The following is a 21404-nucleotide window of genomic DNA, read 5'->3' on the forward strand; positions in this document are numbered from 1 at the left end:
AATATAAACAATATAAAACAATATAACAATATAAACAATAAATATATATAAGATATGTGGATTAATATTACAAAAATACACAGTACAAAATGGAAATAGTTAAAAAAAACAATAATAAAAAACAAGAAAACAATAACAAATAATAATAAACATGGGGCCGATGCCATGTGCGTGCATGGAACAACCATGTACACACACAATCCCACCTAAGGATAATTTAGAGAATGCAATAAGAAAAATAATAATATATATATATTATATACAGTATAATTTAAAAATAAATAATAACAGGAATCAGTCCCAATGCTGAAAGTCCATAAACAATGTAACCTAACTAGGAGTAGAATAGGCTTGTCAACACCAGGGTATTTTCTCAGAGTAATCTGAGGTTACAACACTCCATCAACAGGACAGTACTTCCCTACAAATATTAATTTAATATAACACCGGCTTTCACATTCAAAGACAAAAGTTATGCATAAGTGCTCAGTCTTGGAAAGTTTAGTGGTATCATTTTTTTTGGTAAGGCATTTCATGCAATGGTAGAAACACAGTTGCATTTTTCATCTCACAAGAAATAATAGCCCTACCTTTTACAACAACCCCCATAATCTATTAAAAAACAATTAATACCATTTGGTAAGTTAAAACACACCGACTATAAATTTGAAGAGAGAGAGAGAAAAACAAAACAGTCAGGCTTTAAAAGCCCACAAAAAACAGTTGAAGTCCGGTTTGAAGAAGGCATTTTTCTTTGCTGTGTTAAAAACACTGTTCTGGAGGAGCAGAAAGCTCAAAAAGACTGACAGGCATGTCAGGGAAATGTCAAAGTCCAACTGGAAACTGAACCAAATCATGTGTTCACTCGGCTTCCTTGGGCTTTAAATGTGGTCCAGGAGTCGGAGGACGGTCCCCCAGCAGCTCCAGGTAACTCGGAGGTCTGTTAGGAGGTGGAGGACCTTGTTGATTTTGGAAGATTGACACGGTGCCTTCATCACCAGCTTTCACATGGATTGTTGGCCTTCTGCAGTCAGTGGCAACAGACTGGAAAGTTTCATACTCATCATAAAAACCGTTTCCTTGCCGTTTCAGGAGGTGTGAGTAGATTAGTGACTCATCGATCATGGAATACAAATGTTCATCCTCCTCAGAGCCTACTGGTAGCCTGTTGGGTGCTGGCTGGACGTGGTCGTTACCTGAATTGTAGACTGACACTTCTGGAACAGCTTCTCTATTATTCTTCCTTTTTTTGCAGAGAAAAGACACAAAAAACAAAATGTATTGACAAATACAGTTTGTAATTGATTATTAGAGCTAGAGAAAACATGAGAGCTCCATGTGCAGCTATTTCCTACATTTAGTTGTGCTCATCTCTGCTTCAATAGCTTTCATACATTAAATATGTTAAATTATTTATCCCAAATTTCTGATGCTTCTGCTTTTTATATGACTTTCATCACGCACTGAATGCAATTTAGCAGGTAATAGTTTTTGTTTAACTTTCAATTTCCTTTCAGTCTTACGTGTCAGTTTCAAACCCTTTCTGAAACGTTTATCTTGCCTAACAGGAGTCTAGTTCCCTCACTGGGTAAAAATGTTGGGAAATATAATTATCATTCTTCATATGTATATGTAAAACTAACAAGTGTTTCTCAGAAGGTGAATGGAGTTTTATATAAGTTAAACCTACTAGAGGCTTCAAAATACAAAGGTAATTCTTTTACCAATAATTACCTAAGGCCAGAGCTACAGTTTTTGAAAACGTAAAAGGCCAAGTCTTAATTTCGTTTGCACTCAAGGATGAATGAATCAGAAAACACCAGAAAAAATGTATGGTATCTACCAGGTGAGCAATTATACCTGTTAAGTATGGCTGCTTAAAATAAATCTATACTCTACAACCATTTTTTCTTATATATAACTAAAAATATTTGAAGCCAATTCATAATTTTTCTTTCTCCTGAGAATTAACTTGCTTTATGATCCATGACAAACATTTCTAAAACATACATTGAACATTGTGATATCCAAAATGTAAAACGGTTATACATGCAAGCAAAGTTTGTAAGGAAAAGAGAAATAAACTAAAGAACTCACTTAAGCCTTATGTAAACCATCAGCAGCAAAATGATGAAAATGATGAGTAGACCGACCAGAGCACAAAGTATTGGGATCACAAGAGGTTTGCCTAAAAGTTTGAGAGAAAAAAAAGAAATTTCAAATTTCTTTCGGCACATTTGCTCTAAAAAGTGAGAATAAACATTTAATGATTACAGAAATACATCGAAATCAACCCAAGAATGGCTCCACCAGAAGAAAACTGTCAATAACTATATCTGATGGAAAATCATTGGGATAGTGGGAAAATTTACCCAAATCAATCTGTAAAATTCTGAAAAAATAAAAATAAAAATCCACATAGGAAATCTTAATGATGAAATTGAGAAGAAGAATATTTTAGGTTGGCTTTTCCCAAACAATTTTTAGAGATCAGCCAATTATTCAGGATAAAAGATGTACAAAATATTTTAAGAAAAGTTAAGAAGGGAAAACAAATAATTCAAATAGTTACTGTGGCAAATACAGAAAAAATTTTTTTAGAAAAACAAAAAAAAATGTAACTTACTTTCAGATTTCTTCTGCAGAGAGACCTCAAAGGAGAAATTATTTAGTCTCTGGCCTGCTGGGAGCTCCAGAGAGAAACTCTGATTTTTCCTTATTGGAACCGTGTTGGGCCCTTTGGAACAGTATTTCTCCAGCGTAGCTCCTTTGTCTTGGAGAGTGAAGGTGTGTTTATCAGGACATGTTTTTTCCATACCAATCTGTTGGAGACCTCCCTCAAAACTGATCGATAAGGAGTTTGTTGATGAAGAATTAATATTCCAGGTAAACCTGCGACGGTATTTCTCTAAACCTGAGAATTCTTTATAAACCTGGGAGACCGTGTCACATGATGTCTGGCTACATGCTGAGAAAAAAAATAAGAACCCAGAGATAAAATTAGTCACTCTTAAAAAACATAATCTTTTATTTCTTCATACAAAAAGGATAGGTTTTTGTTCAGCCCTCCTTCCAATAGGACAGCATTTAAGCTTCCACAACTTTTCTGAAGGTTGGAGCAAACAAGGAGAAATCTATACCCATTTGTTTTGCAGGGTGCACAGATTTTTCCTTAGAAATGCCAAGGTAATTTAGAGTCAATAATGCCATGCCCTCTATCAAGGGTTAGGCTCAAATCTTATTCAACAAATGGCTTAAAGTGCTCCTCCTCATATTCGTCTATTTGTGGCTAAAAATCTTAGTCTCATCTAAACAAAGAGGGTAGTTCAAGTCAAAGTTTAGGTAACTTCACACATTTATATCTGTGATGATTGGAGAGTAAATGTCTGCCATTATCATTATCATTGTAACCTGCACAATATATGTGGTCTTCTGCATTTAACCCATCCTTTATGGACCTTTTTCCTGCATTTCTCAACATTAATTCAAAATATTTTTTTTTTGTCGTCCACCATCAAGCTCACCATGATATATTAATGTTGAAGCCCAGGAACCAGAATATAATGGATTAACAATGAGAAAAAAACATAAATAGGAATGAAACAATTATACAAATTGAGATAAAATCAAATTTTGGATTTTTTAGGATTTATTTTTCTCTGCAAAAAGAAAACATCTAAAGTATGAAGTTATGCAACTGGAATTAAAGATATTCTTATATTAAAAAATGCTTCAGCTACATGAACAGTAGTGCAACAAGTGATTTAAATTGGGTTTTACAAACTGTATATTGGACCCTACTGGATGAATATAACTTATTTTTGAAATTATGCCAATTTAAACCAAGAAAATATTTCAAAGGCTGCTTGTTAATCATTACAATGAATAGCAATACATTTATATGCAACTGCTAACATTCAAGAATAAAATTTAGTCTGAAGTCATACAGTTTTACCTATATTGCGCTTGATTTCCAGTGTCGGTAGATCTTGAGATTTCTTGCATTTAATCTCGATCTCCACTTTGATGTTTTTATCAAATGTTATGGAGTCTTTACATTGTTGTTGGGGAGGTTTAGCTGAATTTTTGCACATTTTGCAATCCATGTTCTTAGAGTTGATGATCCTGATGGTGGTTTCATTAGCAGGTTTAAAAGTCAAACCCTTGCATTCTGCAAAACAGAAAGTGGTTGTCTATTTATTAAGGAGGATAGGAAAGATGACTCCCTTCAATGAGGACATTGTATATTTGTCTCTATGCACGTTTCAGCTATGACAATTGGCTTTACAGTAGAAAGTAACAGCACTATCTACTGGTCTCACAATGGCATTACGCTAATTTATAAAAAACACACACACACACACACACACACACAAAAAAAACAAGTTAGTTGAGATCCCAGTAAAAATCCCTAACTTTTATTAAAAGAATTATTACTTCTACTTATTACTAATCCAATGTATCTTTCAGAAAGATTTAAATGGGGCAGACAATAATTGTTTAGGGAAGACTGCTAGTAGTGCACTCCTCAAATCTGGCCTCTATGGATGAGGGACCAGATGAAAACCGTTGTTTAAAGAAAGCCACAGGAAGCCTTAATTCGAGTTTACCACAAATCAAGAGGGAGAAACAACAAATACCCTGAAGAAGATTTTTACAGATTTCAAACTGAAACTGGGGCTTTAATAAAAATCTCTACACATGTGACATTAAACCAACACTTAGTATCATACTGTAAACCTTATTGCTTAATTCCTGAGAACGTGTATAAAGACAAACAAAAAAGTAAAATAAAAAGGAATTTCTTTTTAACAAAATAAATGAATAACCAGCAGTACATCAAGATCCAAAAGGTGATAACTTCTGCTATAGTGTATGAATAAAATGTTCTATTTACAACTGATACAAGTAGAACCAAAACATGGACAGTCACACATTCCAAGAGCTGGTATGAAAAAAAGAAAAACATACTGGAATGGTTAGGAAAATAAAACCAAGCGACTCTGCTTTACGTGTTTTTCCTGTTCCTCGGATGTAGACAAAAATTTGTTTGTAAAACAACGTGAGCAGATTTCATTCTTTAATAGAAATCAGGACATTTCCTAAACGCTGGGATTGGCCAAAATCAAATGCACCCCACACTTCTCAGATAGTTGGTTTTAAGTTGTGTTGATTAATCCTGTATGACATGTGCTTTTTCTTTGACTTCACAATTTTCTCCTGATGATTTGTAAATACTTATAAAAATGTTTGCATAAAGACGAAACAAAAAACATGTCTGAATCTTTATAAATGTAGTTGAAATAGCAATATTTCATAATTTAAAAGGCACACAAAAGATAAACCCACAATCCAATTTGAATAAAACAGGTCAAGCTTCAAATAACATTGTTTTGTTTGTTTTGACATATTTTAAAATGTACCCCTAACTATTAAGTTTAAACTGGATTAACAATACATGTCTCATCAATGTCTGATTTACATTTAAAATATTTTTACACACTTACCTGAAATTATGGAGATGAATGCAATAAGAAGTAAAATCTGCAGAAATACTCTTTCTGTTCTATTAAAGTACATGTTTTGTCTTTGTGAAGATGATCGTAGGAGTAACCAAAAGTTGTGTGCTCTTTCTTCAATTCTTGTTATCCACTGATGCGAACATTGCCACACATTTTAAGTTTTCTCCCTCCCACGCTTCCCTTTTCAGGTGCGCCAGCTGTGGTTGATTTTTAGATGCCCTGACTTGTTTTTTTCCATCCTAACGTGATCTGTTGCATGAATAGGAGTGACTGGATTACCTGAATTCAGCCAGATTGAAGGCGTGGCCAAGGCAGTTGGTGTTAATTTTTTTTTTATAGATTACAGTAAAGCACAACACATTGCTTCTAGATAAATGCAAAGTCATGGTGTTGTGCATTTATTAATATTAAAAAGTCTGCTGGCTATTTTAAAAGGACTTTCGTGTATTTAAATTCCCAAAACTTATATAATTTAGTTATTTAATCATAAACGGTTAATAGATTATATTAAAAAACACAAAACTGTTTTATATCATATAATAGCAGAATGAATTATAAAGAACCTTTGCCAACTTTGACACAAAGACAAAAAAGCATCTTTAAATACCAACTAAATTGACCAAGATTAAATAAAATCCTGGAATAAGTGTAAGAGTTTGTGTGGAGTTTTTTTTTTTTTTTTTGAGGACCCAAATGAAGAGACGAGTTTTACTGATTTAAATAAGAATCCCACGGGCAACTGAAGCTAAGTTAAAAAAAAAACAAAATACTGAAAAAAAAAAAAATATCAGAGATGAAAAAGCAACAAAACAACAAGAAACAAGCAATGAGGAACTGCAGAGGCGGTGTATATATGGAGAACGGAACAAATGATGGGCTAATGAGCTGATATAGAGCAGATGTGGACAGAAGTAACTAGAAGGGAGCCAAAGGCAAACACAAGGGGGCAACAGAGAGTAACTCAAGAAAGAAAACAACTGCATAGACACAAAATTACAAAGAAACTAAAAATTAACCTAACCAGAGGGCAGAAAACTCACAATTACTGTTAGTTTTGGGACTGTTCTAGGCCAAATCAAGTCTCACAATTACTTGGATTAAATATGTTTGAAAATGTTCAAAAACTCAAAAGCTTTAATTTACTTCAAAGTTCTACAAGACAACTTTAATTTCTAGATAAATTTGGCATTTCCATTTCACCAGTATTCTAAACTAATTTCATTTTCTCCTATATGGTATACATTCTGATCACTGCTGCACATTATAATGGTAATGTTCATTTCACTGTTGTAAGCTATATGCAACAGAAATACATTTCGTACACACTCTGTGTATACAAAATGACAATAAAGTTTGTCTAAGTCTATTAAAGAACAAAGTATTTGGCACTTATAAAATAATTGTAAAAGTAGCTCTTAGGCACATCCTTCTAGGAAAACCTTAGAAAGTTTCCAAGATTGCTCTGGGAATTTGACCTTGGTAAGATACAAGCTAATTGCAAAGAACTTCAAGCCTCAAGAGAGCTCTTACATGCATTTTTTATGAGCCAAACCAGGCCCGACAACCATGCTTGCAAAAATTCAAACCAAAAGGCAATTTGAAATACCTAGTTAATCCAATGTGCCTGTTTCTGGACCTGGAGAGAGACAACCAACCAATGCATCAGGAAGACATTATGAAGGAAGGCCTCCTGTCAAGATTTTAACCCAGGAACATCTTGCTGCAAGACACAAAAGCCTTGCTTCAAGACTTTTGTGTTGACAATTGCACTGCCATGCCTTTAGTTAATCTTTTGATCCAAATTTACACAGTTGGTTTCCAGTTTTGGACACAAGAGTACAGATGGTGTGATAGTGGTGCAGGAGTTGTTACTGTATGTATGGAGGCTTTGGTCCTCCACACAGCTGTCACAGGTTTGGATCCTGGCCCATCTGACCTTTGTCGCTTGTCTTCCTCTCTCTCTAAACCTGTTTCCTGTCCCCCTGCTATCGAAAATAAAGCCAATGCTAGTACCTAAAAGTAATCTTGAAATAGAACTAGAGTATAGATCGAAATCCTGAGGTAGTTGACCTTACTTTTGTTAATATTAAATTCGGCATTTAAACTCTAAAGAATCCAACAATATTATTATTCCAGATGTTACTTGGTTAGTAATCCCAGTTTTTTTTTTATAATTATTTTGAAATAACTTTCCTGAAGTCTGGAAGTTATGTAAATGTAAATCCCTTCACTGTCCCACAATGGGGAAATTCGTTCTCTGCATTTTGACCCATCCTCTAACGGAGCAGTGGGCTGCCATTGTGTGGCGCCTGGGGAGCAGTGTGGGGTTAAGCAGGGGTGCCTCTAGAAATATGTCATAGGGGTGGCCAGATGGGGCCTCTTAAATTCTTGGGGTGGCACAAAGAAACATAAATTCTGGGTTTTATTCTACTACTGTCACAGCAGAGGAATCCTCACTTCTTGTGTTCACTCAATGTCTGTGATGCCTCATCAAGTTAAGGATATTATCATAGCTTTTATTAGAAATCGCATCTCAAATATTTCCTGAATTCTATTCATATATTATAAAATGACACTCACCTTTACTGAAATTTCCATACAAATAAAGTACAATAGGCTAACAAAGAAATAAACGAGTAAAAATATAGAAAGGTCCAATTCAGCGGAATTCATTAATTTCATTATTTTGCCCACATGGTAATAACTGGAACACCTGCTTTCACTGAGTTCTGCCCTTCTTCTGTCATCAAAGGTGCTGACTGTCCCTGGTCTGCTGCTGTTTGATGCTTTTCCTCATCACTGTTCTTTACCAATGCTGGCTCTGTGTCCTCATCATGCTGGTTGATCTGTTTCTCCCCTCTTACTTAACTACAAGAAATAGTTACCTGGTCAAAACATCAACTCAAGTTAAAATACTGAAGTACTTTTGAAAATACTAAGTATTCAAAAGTACATGCATTCAAAAGTATTTAAGTATTGAGTTTGTCACATTTGTGGAACGTCATGCAAATCTCTAAAACAGTGGTTTCCAGATTAAGTCCTAATTTTTGCTATCCTGCATGTTGAAGATGTATTTCAAGAAAGAAAAAGTGAAACAGTGGATTACAAAGCTAAGCTGAGCCAAAAGGAAAGAAGAACAAGCAGCTTCTTGGAAATGGAGTGGAATAGAAAGTACAATATTTGACTTTAAAATGTAGTGGAGAGAAAAGTTATAATTACCCCCTAAAAATTATTCAAGTAAAGAAAAGAGACAAAAAAAAGTAGCTAAGTACAATAATGAAGTAAAATTACTTTGTAACTTTCCACTACTGCCTGAACTACATGTTACAGTCTCGTGCCACTTTTACAGAAAAGAAAAACAGAAGAGAAACTCTCTTCTTTCCAAGAAATGGTGTCCTTTTGTTATGTAGGTTTGAAACATTTAGCCTGCCTTGAGGGAGAGCAGTATGATTAGGCAGATAACATCTAACCTGCCTCAACATGTCACATTGATTATGAGAAATCTGTGGAAGGAACGGTTGCCACACATTTGGGGGCAAGTATAAAAACAGGGAGATATGTGATATTTTTAGAAGCAATTTGGTCATGAAAATAAGTTTTTGCCTCAAAGTGCTTAACTACACCTTGATGTTTACTATTATTATAATGAAATTCAGTAATACACACGGAAAAGGAATCCATCTGTTGGATCTATTTGATTATAGATGTTTAGTTACTTTAACACCGTCGTACCACACTGACATGAAATAATGGTGTTAAAGCAAATAGATTAAACAAATTAAACAAAAAAAGCAAAATAAACTTCTATACCTTTTTTAATATTTTTAGAAACAGATTAATCACAAATATGAAACTACTAACAACATTTTAACTGATCATCAGATTCGTTGCAATGGAAATTTTTTAAGACGTCTTCCTGTAAGAAAAAAATAGCATGGCAATGTGCCAACTGGGATCTGCAAACGGAAACCTGAGAGACAAAAAAAATTCCTAAAATTTAAATGAGTCAAAAGGAAAATGAAACATAAACACCTTACATCTGTAATTATAAAAAGGAAAAAAACTAAGAAAAAAAAAAACTTGAACAGGCCAGTTTGGAAGACAGGAAAAAGAGCAAGGGATAACTGGGGTAGGCTAAAGGCTTTAAGTATTTATTTCTTTTAAAATATTGAAACATTAATACAAATAAACACATATACCAGATCTTTAGAAATTAAACAGTATATTAATAACTGCTCTCTAAAAACAACATCTATCTGTCATGGTTTTAATAAATAAGAAAAGACAACTATTAAAAGTAGATGTTACAGAGCATGATTATAGGTTAAATAGCCCACAGTGACAGCACACTTTAAAGTCCAGTTTCTGTGCCAAAGTCCTAAACTTTGTATAATAAGGCAGAAAACAGTCTAGAAAAGATTAAAAACTATACAAACACTGTTTGAAGAGAAAAAGTTGTCCAACTTCTACATGACATAAACTAGGAAGGCCTACAGGGTGTACAAAACACATTAGTGTTGGTCCCAATATAGATTATTGTTGGCTATTATAATTAGACTTTACCTTGATTTGTCCTAAAGAGGAGGAGGAGGAGGTCTAAAGGGAAAAGATCAACCCAAACGCTGAAGGGTCTTCACATTCATTCACTGATGCGTACAGCTGAATGGCTACAATTATAGTATAGGCAGCACAGGCTATGTTCAGATATTAAAGTGTTTATTTTTGTGACACTGTCAGCACTTGACTGGGCTATCCTGCTGCATTTTAACAAGTCTGGACTACCTTTGATCTGCCCTTAAAATTATAAACGCATGGATGGGGGAAACTTGAACTGGATTGTTTTATATGTATGTTTTCCATACAGTTTATTCAAATTCAAATACATTAAATTCTTATTAGATGGTGTCCAGTTTGATTATCACCTGGTTTCAGCTGTCTTTATTTGGTATCACTTTCAAACTGGTCCAATATTTGCTGATAAAAAAAAGACAATAACGAAAACCAAAAAGGAAGCCTGTAAAGAGATTTTTTAATTTCATTTTTCCTTCATAGTTTTTAAAAAATGAAGAAAAAGATGCAACCGAATAAGAAATTGTATTTTATAAAATCCAACGTTTAGTGTGGATGGATTTTCCCCCCCAGATTTGATCTTTTGTGCTGTAGTTTTCATGATGCACTCCATGTGAAGTTAATTAATGAATAATCCATGAACTAGCCCACTGTTAGACTATATCTGTTTTATTTATTTTTACTGAACCTATTTTAAGGTGTTCTAAGGCCAACAAACCCCTTAAAATAGCTTATTATAAGGCTTTCACAAAAGTTTATTTTAAGGGAATATTGGTAAATTTTATATTTTATTTTTCTTGGGATTAAAGGTAGTCGTTAAATGCTGCAGAATAGTCCTTTAGTGTCGTGTTTTTTTGTTTTATTTGATCAGTTATCTGGGTCTCCTCTGCTCCATCCCGTTAGGCAGAAATCCTGCAATGATGGGCACCGGCCATATGAGAGCAGCAACACTCCACACGATGATGACCAGAGTCATGAAACAAGCCACTAATGTGGACTCGATGGGCTTCCTGTTCAGCCTCCAACTTTTGTCCCCCTTCAGCTCGTCCAGGCTAAAATCCACGCAGCAGAAAGACACCTGATCCCCGCTCTGCTGTCCCCTCGACCTGCCCTGGCCGAAGCGGCGGTACCGGGACATCCCGCAACCCACGCACAGCCTCATCTCCTGCTGACCCCCGGTGACCCCGAGGTGCTCGATCACCACGGGGGAGATGGCCCGGTTAAAGGAGGCGGAGAAGAACGCCCTGCCGTGGTTGTTGGTGGTGTATACCAGCACGTCACACTGGAAGCCGAAGCTGCTGTCCCAGCGGGCCACCAGCGAGGTGGGCAGCAGCCGGTGGACCGTCACATTACAGTGGGAGGGAAGCAGGCTTTGCAGCGGGGACACTTCAGGCGAGGCGTCGCTGTCTTCCACGGACCTTTTGGAGAAGCGCACGTCCACCTCCAGGTTGGCCAGGAACCTGTTGGAGGAGTTGATGGGCGGTAGGAGGAGGTCCTCGTCGCTCCATCCCCGGCATGTCGAGAGAAGCGCGGTCAGAGCCAGCAGGAGGGTCGGGGACTTGTTCAACATGGCATAAGGCGCGTCTCTCCGGCTCGCATTGTGCTTAAAGAAACCTCAAACGGCTGGATGGATGGACAGTACGCAGAAACGCCAGGCGCTGCTGGTTTTCTTTTGCTCCCAGTGGAGAAATTCATTCACCATGAATGCGCACAGCTCCAGCCATGCGTGCGCACACCCTTCCTCCCTGCGCAGATCTCGCTCTCCAAACTCAGCGGCTCGGTGCGCTCTGAGCTTGGCTCTGTCACCTCAGGTGTGAGGAGCAAAAACACAGGAGAGTGATGAGGGGAGAGCTCTCAGTGCGCAGGGACGGCAGAGGCAGCGCAACGCACGCTTAATGATGCTGACCTGCTTTCACAAACCGCCTGCCTGAAGAACACCCTAATTCCTACTAGAAAAAAGCTATTTAACTCAGTCTAATGTTAAAGGGAATGTTTCTGCACATTGCTCAGTTTATCAGCCTAAGCAAGCTTTTCTATGCTTGGAAAAATAATCACCATTGGGTATTTAGTTAGACATCCCCTTTAAGTCTGCCCTATATTCATAATTTCATATGAAAACATTACTGCCCCTTAAACTTGCCCCACATTTTCTCAACTTACAATCACAAACATACTATATACATCTTAAATTTGTTCCATTAGACTAACAAAGAATCACATAGTTGTCAAGCAGAGCAAAAATATTACTTTTTATTTTGTATCTTGCAAATAACATTCACTAAAGTGTGTCAGGCACCTGTATATACACTGGGAAAAAAATCGAAATCTAGAGATGTAATTTTTTCTTTAAATAAGTGTATTTGTTCTTGGATTGAGGTGATAAAAGAAACATTTTGCCAATGGAACAAGACAATTTACACTTATTTTAAGTGTATATTATCTTATTAGTTAAAAACACTCATTCTATTGGCAAACTATCTGATTATCGGTTATATAAAGAGGTAGACTTTCACTAAATTGTACAAGCTTTTACTTAAAATGTGTTATCATAGATAATTTCTTCAAATTTGGAGTCCTGCTTGAAGGGAATTTCTGTCCGCCTCTTGAACTGCTTTAAAGTAAGATATTAGTTCATTAATATAAGTGGACATCCATGTTTTAGATATTCTTTTTTATACTTAAGATTATCAAGCACCCTCTTCCTGACCTGTCCTCCATTATTTGTGGTGATCAAGTTGAAGCTGATGGAAATGACAGATTTCCAGGTGACTTTTACGATAAGGTCATCCCAGTGATTGTGCCTCGTATTTCACTTGAGTAATTGCTCCAAAGCATAAGAACATAATCCATGTGCCATGCAGAGAAGATTAACCTCTGAACCTTTATTTATCCAGAATGGATTCATCGAGCTGAGCTTCAGCTTTAGCCATCGCGGGCAGGACTTTACTAAAACCTCAGTTTCTGAAACTAATATAAAACCGCATTCAGTTCAGCATTATATCAGCTGCAGCTCTGATTAAATATCGTTATGCAGGCGCACACAAAGACAAGTTTTCCAATGGAGAACTGTGGTCAGATTTAGCTAACTAAATCTGACCACAATTCTCCCTTGAAAAGTTTCATGTACACTAAAGGACAAAATGGATTAGAGCAGTTTAAACTTTTCATCAGTCTGTAAATCTCTACAAACACTGAACAGAACAGAATAAATGTTTTTCGCAATAACTGTTGTCAGTATAAAACCCCATTTCTCGCCTTACAAATTTAAGCACTTTCTTTTATAGTATCTTCCTACTAGCCAGCTGTGCTACCATATAACATTATGCAGCATACAACATTTTTAATGTCAGCATTTGTGCCAGTAAAAAGCTCCCCTTTCTTCCTACTAAAGTGCTGCAGTAGTGGGTTTGGGATCTTCAGTCGAAGTTCATAAAAGTGCTACGGCTAAAAATTATTTTTTTCAGCATATGTGCAGTAGAAAATGTTTCTATAGATACATGAAGATAAATATGAACCTGCGACTTGTTCCAGCTGTTATCCATCTTTATTCCATCTCCGTTCCACCACCAGATTCAGGCCTGAGGAGATTCATCCCTGTTTTCATTCATTCAGCTCCCACATATTATCAAGGTAAATTTCAGAGCTAATGTTTCTCGCAGAGGTCTGAGCACCCAAGATTTAAAATGGTAAATGGTAAATGGCATGTACTTATATAGCGCCTTTATTCAAGTTAGGAGACTTGACCAAAGCGCTTTACACTACATTCATTCACCCATTCACACACACACTCAATAAGATATCAGTAAAACGCTTCTACTTGCCTTCTTTCTTTTAGTGAGATTTTCAGGTAGAGATGACAGCTTCATCTGGTTCTTTAACCCTCTGAGACGTATGTTTCAACTGCTTTAGTCCTATTTTGCTACAGTTATCGTAAAGATGTTAATAAATGCATCCTAAGGTTTTCACTTTAAAAATATTTTCAGGGTGTTTTTTTCACAGTTAATTTAAAGAAAAACTTTCGTCAGGTCTGTGATAGTAGTACCACTGGAAAAATATTATTTTATCTCTTACCTCTGAAGGTTTCATGTAAACCTAATGATTGTGGAGCTATTTTTGATTTATTTTGGATTTATTTCAGTTGTGAAATTGCTTCTGAAACTCTGCTTCACAGGTCAACACTTCACTCTTTAGTAATTGTCAAAAAAACACAACTAATGGTCAGCTGTCAAAAAAGCAAAAGGTTTTTCCTTTCCCTGTTGTTTCCAGTACCTTTAAAAAAAGAAAAAAAAGCTCCACATGTTTCTATTTGGTGGGAAGGAAAAAAAAAAGTTGTTTTTCCTAGCATGCGGCCCAAGAAACCAGTTGGTAAAGGGAGCATCTTATCGTTGTTATGGAAACTTGGTGATCCCAAAATGCCACTCTGTGTGCAATTCTCTTTTTACCTCTTTTTTTGTTGGTGAGATAAACATTGATCCTCATCCAGCGTATTTTCTCTTATTTCCAACTGTCTTAATTGCTTTCAGTATAGATTTGTGACTCACTTGAATGACGTGCCTTCTTGTCTCTCCTATTTTAAGAGGAGCTAAGATAAATTGTCCAACAGGTTATGTCGTATTTAAATGCAAATTACAAGTTTGAACACTCCCTATTCAGCTTACCAAATTTAAGTATAAATAAAAAAAAAATTACTAAGTGCTTTTTGTAACTAAACAGTTAAGGAAAGAATACATTATTTTTTTTTTTTTACATTATAAAATTATGCTACCATAACAAAAATAGATTTTAGTTTTAGGGATTTTATTTATGTCTATCAGATGTGCTTGTGTATATTTTCAGATGGCACTGAAAGGTAGGTGACCTGAAAAGACACTTTCACATGTTGTGTGACAAATATCAAAGCCATATCTGTTTGCGGTTGTTTTTTAAAGATAGATTTAATAATTTTAGTTTTTCGTTTTTTATGTCTTACCTGCCACTTTCAAAAAACAAAATCCATCAGTTCATAATCTCCTGTGTATTCAGCTGCTCTTCGCTCTATAGGGTTTGTTTATGCTGGTGCTTGTCTTCATGTAGCATAATGTGCACTGAGGGGAGGCCAGACACATCAATAAACATGTGGCTTTGCAGCAGCAGCTTTTTTTTATCACCTGGTTGCTCCAGCATTAGATAAATCATTTAGATCTGTGGTTGCACACCTGGTCAGGTTTAGACAGTGAAGATTTTAAAATAGGTTCTACTTTATTGCTCATAAATTGTTGATTGTTGTACAGTTTGTATATCTATTTTAATTATTCCCAAAACAAAAGGGTTAAAATCTAATCACATGCTCTCCTACCCTTTAAACAATCAATTTTTTTTTTGTTTTAGCTCTTATTCTATTGCAGAAGCTATGTTTACTGTTTTAGTCTTTCCATGTTTTTGTAGCTTTTATTATGAAAAAAAAAACAAAACATATTTTTTCCCAGTATTCTCTTTCTAGAAACTCATATATAATGCATCTGAAACTATTATGAGATATTGACAGAAATGGGTCATTGACCAAGAGCCAAATCATGATGAATTATGCTGTTTCATCTTTTTGCAAACTAGGGGAATTAAAATGCTACTTAGACGAACCGCTCTCTTTTGTGCTGTTTAAATTGCGTAATTTGCTACAGAGTCCTGCCTCTTTGTATTTGATGTGAGAGCATACTCAGGGTAAAGATGCTGTGCCCTCAATTTGCACCTCAAACACCTTGTCCCAATTTAATTATGACAGCATATTCAACCTCCTTTAGCTTTGGAACAATTACCCAGTTGTTTGGCTCTCTTTCTGTAAATTCAGATGTCTGTATGTCTCTCTGAAACACTCCCACACATCCCCTCAAATGTGGAGCCCACTACATCAGATATGCCCCAGACAATGTAGTGGTGAACACAGGAGGGAGATGTAAATGACTTTCTTGCTCATTAATTATGCTATAAAAATGTAAATTGCTTTGGTGACAAAAATGCAAATGGAGTAAGATAAAAGTCTCCCCTGCTGAAGGAAAGTGTATGAAAGATTCATTTTCAAGCATTGCGTCTCTATTCAGGACAGAAAGGTCTCCAGGAGCTCCTACTTGGTCTTCATCAGATTCACATTTCGTCAGGCGCTGTTGCTGTGACCCATCGACTCAAACACAGAACTGACTTAATTAGGTTTTGTGGTTTGGCTTCATGCATTTTAAGAAGTGTTAAATCAGCTGTTTTACAGCTTGATCTGGTGGATCTGAAGGCTGCAGACATACTGCCACACTCCAAGGCAAAGAAAATATATCACCAACACAAGTAAGAAAGTAAAGTTTATTTATAAACTTCTATTCACAGGTAAAAATCACCAAATGCTTAAAAAAAAAGCAGGCAAGCCTCAGCCCCAGCATTGTTCCAATGGCCAAGAACACAAGCCCACAAAGAAAATAACTGTTTAAACTAGCTTTACCTCTCCCTGGGCCTACCCCTCCCCTTATCATGGTGGAGGGGTTTGAGTGTCCCAATGACCTTAGGAGCTATGCTGTCTGGGGATTTTATGCCCCCTAGCAGGGTCACCCAAGGCAGACAGGTCCTAGGTGGGGGGCCAGACAAAGAGGAGCCCAAAAACCCCTATGATGAATAATACAAACGGACATAGTGTTCCCTCGCCCGGACGCGGATCACCGGAGCACCACTCTGGAGCCAGGCCTGGAACTGGGGCATGCTGGCGAGCGCCTGGTGGCCGGGCATTTATCCATGGAGCCCAGCCTGGCACAGTCCGAAGAGGAAGCATGGGTCCCCCCTCCAATGGGCTCACCACCTGTAGGAGGGGCAAAAGGGGTCGGGTGCATTGTTTCATGGGTGGCAGTCGAGGGCGGGGACTTTGGCGTTCTGACCCTCGGCTGAAGAAGCTGGCTCTTGGGACATGGAATGTCACCTCTCTGGTGGGGTAGGAGCCTGAATTAGTGCGCGAGGTTGAAAGGTTCCAACTAGAGATAGTTGATCTTACCTTGACGCATAGCTCTGGCTCTGGAACCAGTCTCCTTGAGAGGGGCTGGACATTCTTCCAGTCTGGAGTTGCCTCTCCTCTGCGATTTTAGTCTAGGTTGCTTACCGATTTTTTTTTTTGACACAGGTCAACACGCTCTTCCCACTGGGACTAAAAGCTGATATTGAGAGGTTTAAAAGGGTGAGTGAAGGAGGACCATGAGCACACAGGAGAAATGTGGTAGATTACTTGCCTCCATTTATAACCAAGTACGTTTGTTTAACTAACTAACTAAGCAACTCTAATGAGGATGTAACCAGAGACAGTACATAAATCTGGTTTTCACTCAGAAACTTTGAAAGGCTGTCTTGGTCAGCAGAGTTATACCATCTCTGCATCATTGTTATACCATTTATAAGAAAAAGGGAGAGATTAAGAGAATCTAAAGCCTCCCCGTTTATCCATACGATCTAAATGTGAGTATTAGTGTATTGTTAGATAAATATCTTTTCACTGATAGCAACTACTCAGTGTTTTTTTTTAAAGGTTTAGTGTTTTTATTAAAACTTATTTTATGTTATGGTACACAATGAGCCAGCTGACAACTTTATTAAAGAGTAGTAACATTCGTCTTCTTTTAATGATTCTCCTATGCTTGCCTGTACTACCACTATTTTCCCTCCCTCTGCTCTGCACTGGAGTCAGTTAGGATCATTGTTTCCACCTTCTAAACAAGCCTTATTCATCACACCTGTGATCCTATCTATATTCCTCTCTCTACTGGCAAGGAGTTGCCAGATTATTGATATCAAATGCAGATTTTACAGCAAAGAGGAGCTAGGATATTAAGCCGGGGGGAGATAACATCAGCATCGGTATCATCCCCACATTCCAAGATTGGGCACCACGCCCCAAGAATTACACAATTCCAGAGCAGGCAACTCAAAAGTTAAGATCATAGCTAACTTCAAAACCTGGACCTTTCTGAGCTGATTACCAACACTACACAAAGTACCATCATAAAGGGCACTTCTTAGGATGGTTGGCTATAAGATGAACAGCCACAGGAGAAGTACCCTCCATGAAAATGATGACTGGAGGCAAAGATCAAGGCAGCACAAGGGGAAGTTGGCAGCGATCAGAGCTGCAGAATAGTTTGATGAAGAAAGAGGTGCCTAGGAAGTACAATAAGCTGTCCATACCTGCGGCTTTAGAAACTGCCAAGACAATATTGTCTAACCATTTGAAGAGTTATACAAGAGACATTGACGCCAGGAGAATAATAAAAGCCAAGGGAAGGATACAACACCTATGCTCAGTGGATCGAAGAAACTTGTAATCACATAAAACTTTACTTATGCATAACAGTTATCAATACACAGCACCCATTAACAAACAGTCTTTGTTTTGATATACTGCCATGAAAAAAAAATTAGACCTCCCTTGTTGCTTTTGTTGTGTTCATTACATCATGGACCTAGGACGGTTGAAACCCCCCCCCAAAAAGGATAATCTAACCTGTGTGCCATGACTCTATGGTAGTAGCAGGCCTATCAGCCTGGGCAGGTAAAGCTAAGAACAAAAAAGGGTAGAACGTCTCTTGGTGTGCAAAGTTGGTGTTATCAAAATAACCACTTAGATTCATCTGTAAGCCATACTGTCAGCTATCGATGTGTAAATTATCTTAAACCAGAAAACGATATACTCCAAGAAAGTTGGCTGTTATGCAACATTGTGTTTAGTCTGTGAAGTTTGTTGCTGTTGAACAACTTCTTTTAAAAGAAAGTCCAATTGTATTCAGGGTAATAAAATAAATCTCATTAAATATTTTGATTTCAGCTTCAAGAGGAGTATTAAAAGTTAAATTCAGGGGGTATAAATATAGTAAAATGATCGACTGAACTTACTATTTAATATCCACATTAAATCTTGTCTTTTAGAATAAAATGTTCTCATATTTCACAATCTTACCATCTGCCAATCAATTGTTATACTTTGTCAGAAAATTGCTAAGATGTTAGATTTCATTCTGATTACTAATAAATCGGCAAAGGGTGATGGGGGGTCTGAGAGTTATAGCAGCACAGTTTCAGGTACATGCAAGCCTTTCAGCTGCAGATATTCTATTTTTAATCCTACAGCTGAGGTACAGCTGTGCGAGATGAAAGATCAGGATAAATCATGATGCTGCCCCAAAGATCCTTCCAGATTGAAATCTTGTTTGCAGCCACAAAGCTCCTCATCTCATTTATGCAATCATGGTTCTTTCTGAGCGCTCGATCCCTTTGAGCACAGATAAGTGAGGGGCGCATGAGCCTCTTGTTGGGAAATGAGAACTGGAAATAAAATCACACTTATAACGCCCCCTGATACACAGTCAACAGCAGGCAGGGACCCATCAGCCGCCTGAGAGGGAGTGAGATTGCTTCCTGGGCCCAAGCTTCGGTCAGGCGGATACAGATTGTGAATCAGACTCTGGGTCATGAAAGGTCACCCTTGGACAGGTAGAGACAAGTCTGCCCTCACTGGAAACATTGCTGAAAACATTGCTGCCCCTGCAGTTCTGTAAGGTTGTTTGTCATCTGCTGCTCTGTTGATGAAATGCAATCAAGAGAAGGGGGTGATTACCATTGGCTGCTTGTCATGTTGGGAATAGGGAGGCGTTTGTTATTAGAAAAGAAGGGTAATTTGTTGCTTTCGGCACTGATTTTTTTTGAAAGACACAAGTAGGCGAGCTTGACATGAACACAATGTTGTATTTCAGACACAAATTTTAGTTTCCAATGTAATACAAGCAAGAAAATAAATTAAAAAGTGCATTTTTTTTTACATTTAATTACATAAAAAATCATCTAAAATATCTCGAGGAAGAGTTTCTCTGAGATAGTGCAGATTAAGTACATGTTTTATCTCATATTTCAAGCAATACATTGCCTTAACTCATTCAAACTCCCCCCTGAGGAAACTGAGTCTCCATCTGCTCCTGTTATATGATATAATTTTTCCTTACATGTCATTCTGTTTCAGCAGTATGGAGAAAAAGAGAAAAAATAACGGAAGAGAAGCTAAGACAAGTCAACTTTATTGCAATTTTAAAACACATTTAGCTTGTTTTTACTTTATATCTATACCTAATTTTAACACAGAAGTAAATTTTAATACTCACTGTGATCTCTGGAATTGAGAGTCAAGACCATTAGGGGTGCGACATTTTTTAAAACAGGATTTTATGTAACAGACTAAGTGTAGAGCTGGCAGCATTATGCTGAGGGACGGGAAAGGGATATTTTGCTAATGCTACGTTTAGACCGCATGCAGCAGAAGCAGCCAAAAAATTGCGTGTTGCTTCATTTTTGTGCCTCGTATACAGGGGCTGATTTACCATTAGGCAAAACTAGGCAGTTGCCTAGGGCTCCGGGTTCCTTGGTGTCACAATGGGCTTTAGAGATCTGACCCACATGCAGAGAACCACTCAGAGACCAAGGGTAAAAGTTTAACAGGTTTACTGTAGGTTAGCAAACGCTGATGGAGATTGAAACTCAGTGGGGAAACAATGCTGGAACTCAGCAGACTGGTGAACCGGAACCGGAAACTCTGAAGGGGAGATCACAGTGATCAGTTCAGGGACAGTGAGAAAATTGACTGAGGCTTGAATATTGCTGGAGAGGCACTTACTTTTGGGGGGTTCTTGGTTTATCCTTGGATCCAGTTTGTGGGGGTTTAATCCAGAGAAGAGGGATCTCGTTGGAGAGCGGACAGGCAGACATACGTTGGACCCAGAGGAGCAAAGGAGTAGACTGTCACTTGGTTTTCCAGGAGTGGACTTGAACGGATCATGTGGAGGTTTTCCCCTTGCTCAGTAATTCCTTCCAGGGGTAGAAGGTCCAGGCTTATCAAGTAACAAAGGAAGTCTTCCTGTCGAAGAACAAAGAAAAAAAAACAAGTTCAGACTCAGAGAAACAATGCTAAGGTTAGACTCTGCTGATCTCAGTTTGGCTGGAGTACCCAATACTGGCAAACACTCTGGCATCGAGGTGGTGACAGCCTGCTGCTCAAGTACTCCTCTGATAATGATCCAACGAGCCGCAGGTGTGCAAGGAGGCCCAATGAGGACAGGGCACCGCCTGGTGGTGGAGAGAGGAAAACACAAAAACAACCCACACAAACTGGAATCCTAACACTTGGGGGCCCATAAAACTCTGATTACATGTAAGGTTAATACAGCTATTACGTATTTGTACATATTAATTATGTTTTTGATAAAAACCCTTCGTGTAGTGTATCTCGGGTCCCCCCTTCAGTGTCCACCAGGTTGGATCAGTACATTTCCTGTG

The 21404-nt window shown here is 37.5% G+C and overlaps 2 protein-coding genes across 2 annotated transcripts; both read right to left on the reverse strand.

The window, feature by feature from the left end:
- Positions 1–64: 64 nt before the first annotated feature.
- On the reverse strand, positions 65–5725 carry LOC107088532. The gene is made up of 5 exons (XM_015380762.1): positions 5508–5725; positions 3956–4171; positions 2627–2968; positions 2098–2188; positions 65–1243 (listed from the first exon to the last, which is right to left on the reverse strand). The coding sequence occupies exons 1-5, from the start codon at positions 5578–5580 to the stop codon at positions 862–864; spliced, it is 1104 nt and encodes a 367-aa protein (XP_015236248.1). The 5' UTR covers positions 5581–5725; the 3' UTR covers positions 65–861.
- Positions 5726–9615: 3890 nt separating this feature from the next.
- On the reverse strand, positions 9616–12415 carry tmem158 (transmembrane protein 158). Its single transcript, XM_015380756.1, has one exon. The coding sequence runs from the start codon at positions 11659–11661 to the stop codon at positions 10963–10965; it is 699 nt and encodes a 232-aa protein (XP_015236242.1). The 5' UTR covers positions 11662–12415; the 3' UTR covers positions 9616–10962.
- Between the last annotated feature and the right edge of the window lie 8989 nt (positions 12416–21404).

The sequence above is a fragment of the Cyprinodon variegatus genome, unplaced genomic scaffold (genome assembly GCF_000732505.1).
Source record: "Cyprinodon variegatus isolate N-32 unplaced genomic scaffold, C_variegatus-1.0 Scaffold221, whole genome shotgun sequence".
NCBI classification, from domain to species: domain Eukaryota; kingdom Metazoa; phylum Chordata; class Actinopteri; order Cyprinodontiformes; family Cyprinodontidae; genus Cyprinodon; species Cyprinodon variegatus.

Coding starts and splice junctions, on each gene's coding strand:
- LOC107088532 (XM_015380762.1), bottom strand. CDS start 5,580: ATGTACTTTAATAGAACAGAAAGAGTATTTCTGCAGATTTTACTTCTT. Junction 2,969..3,955: donor GGAAATCAAGCGCAATATAG/GTAAAACTGTAT, acceptor TTTTTTTCTCAG/CATGTAGCCAGACATCATGT. Junction 2,189..2,626: donor TCTGCAGAAGAAATCTGAAA/GTAAGTTACATT, acceptor TCAAACTTTTAG/GCAAACCTCTTGTGATCCCA.
- tmem158 (XM_015380756.1), bottom strand. CDS start 11,661: ATGTTGAACAAGTCCCCGACCCTCCTGCTGGCTCTGACCGCGCTTCTC.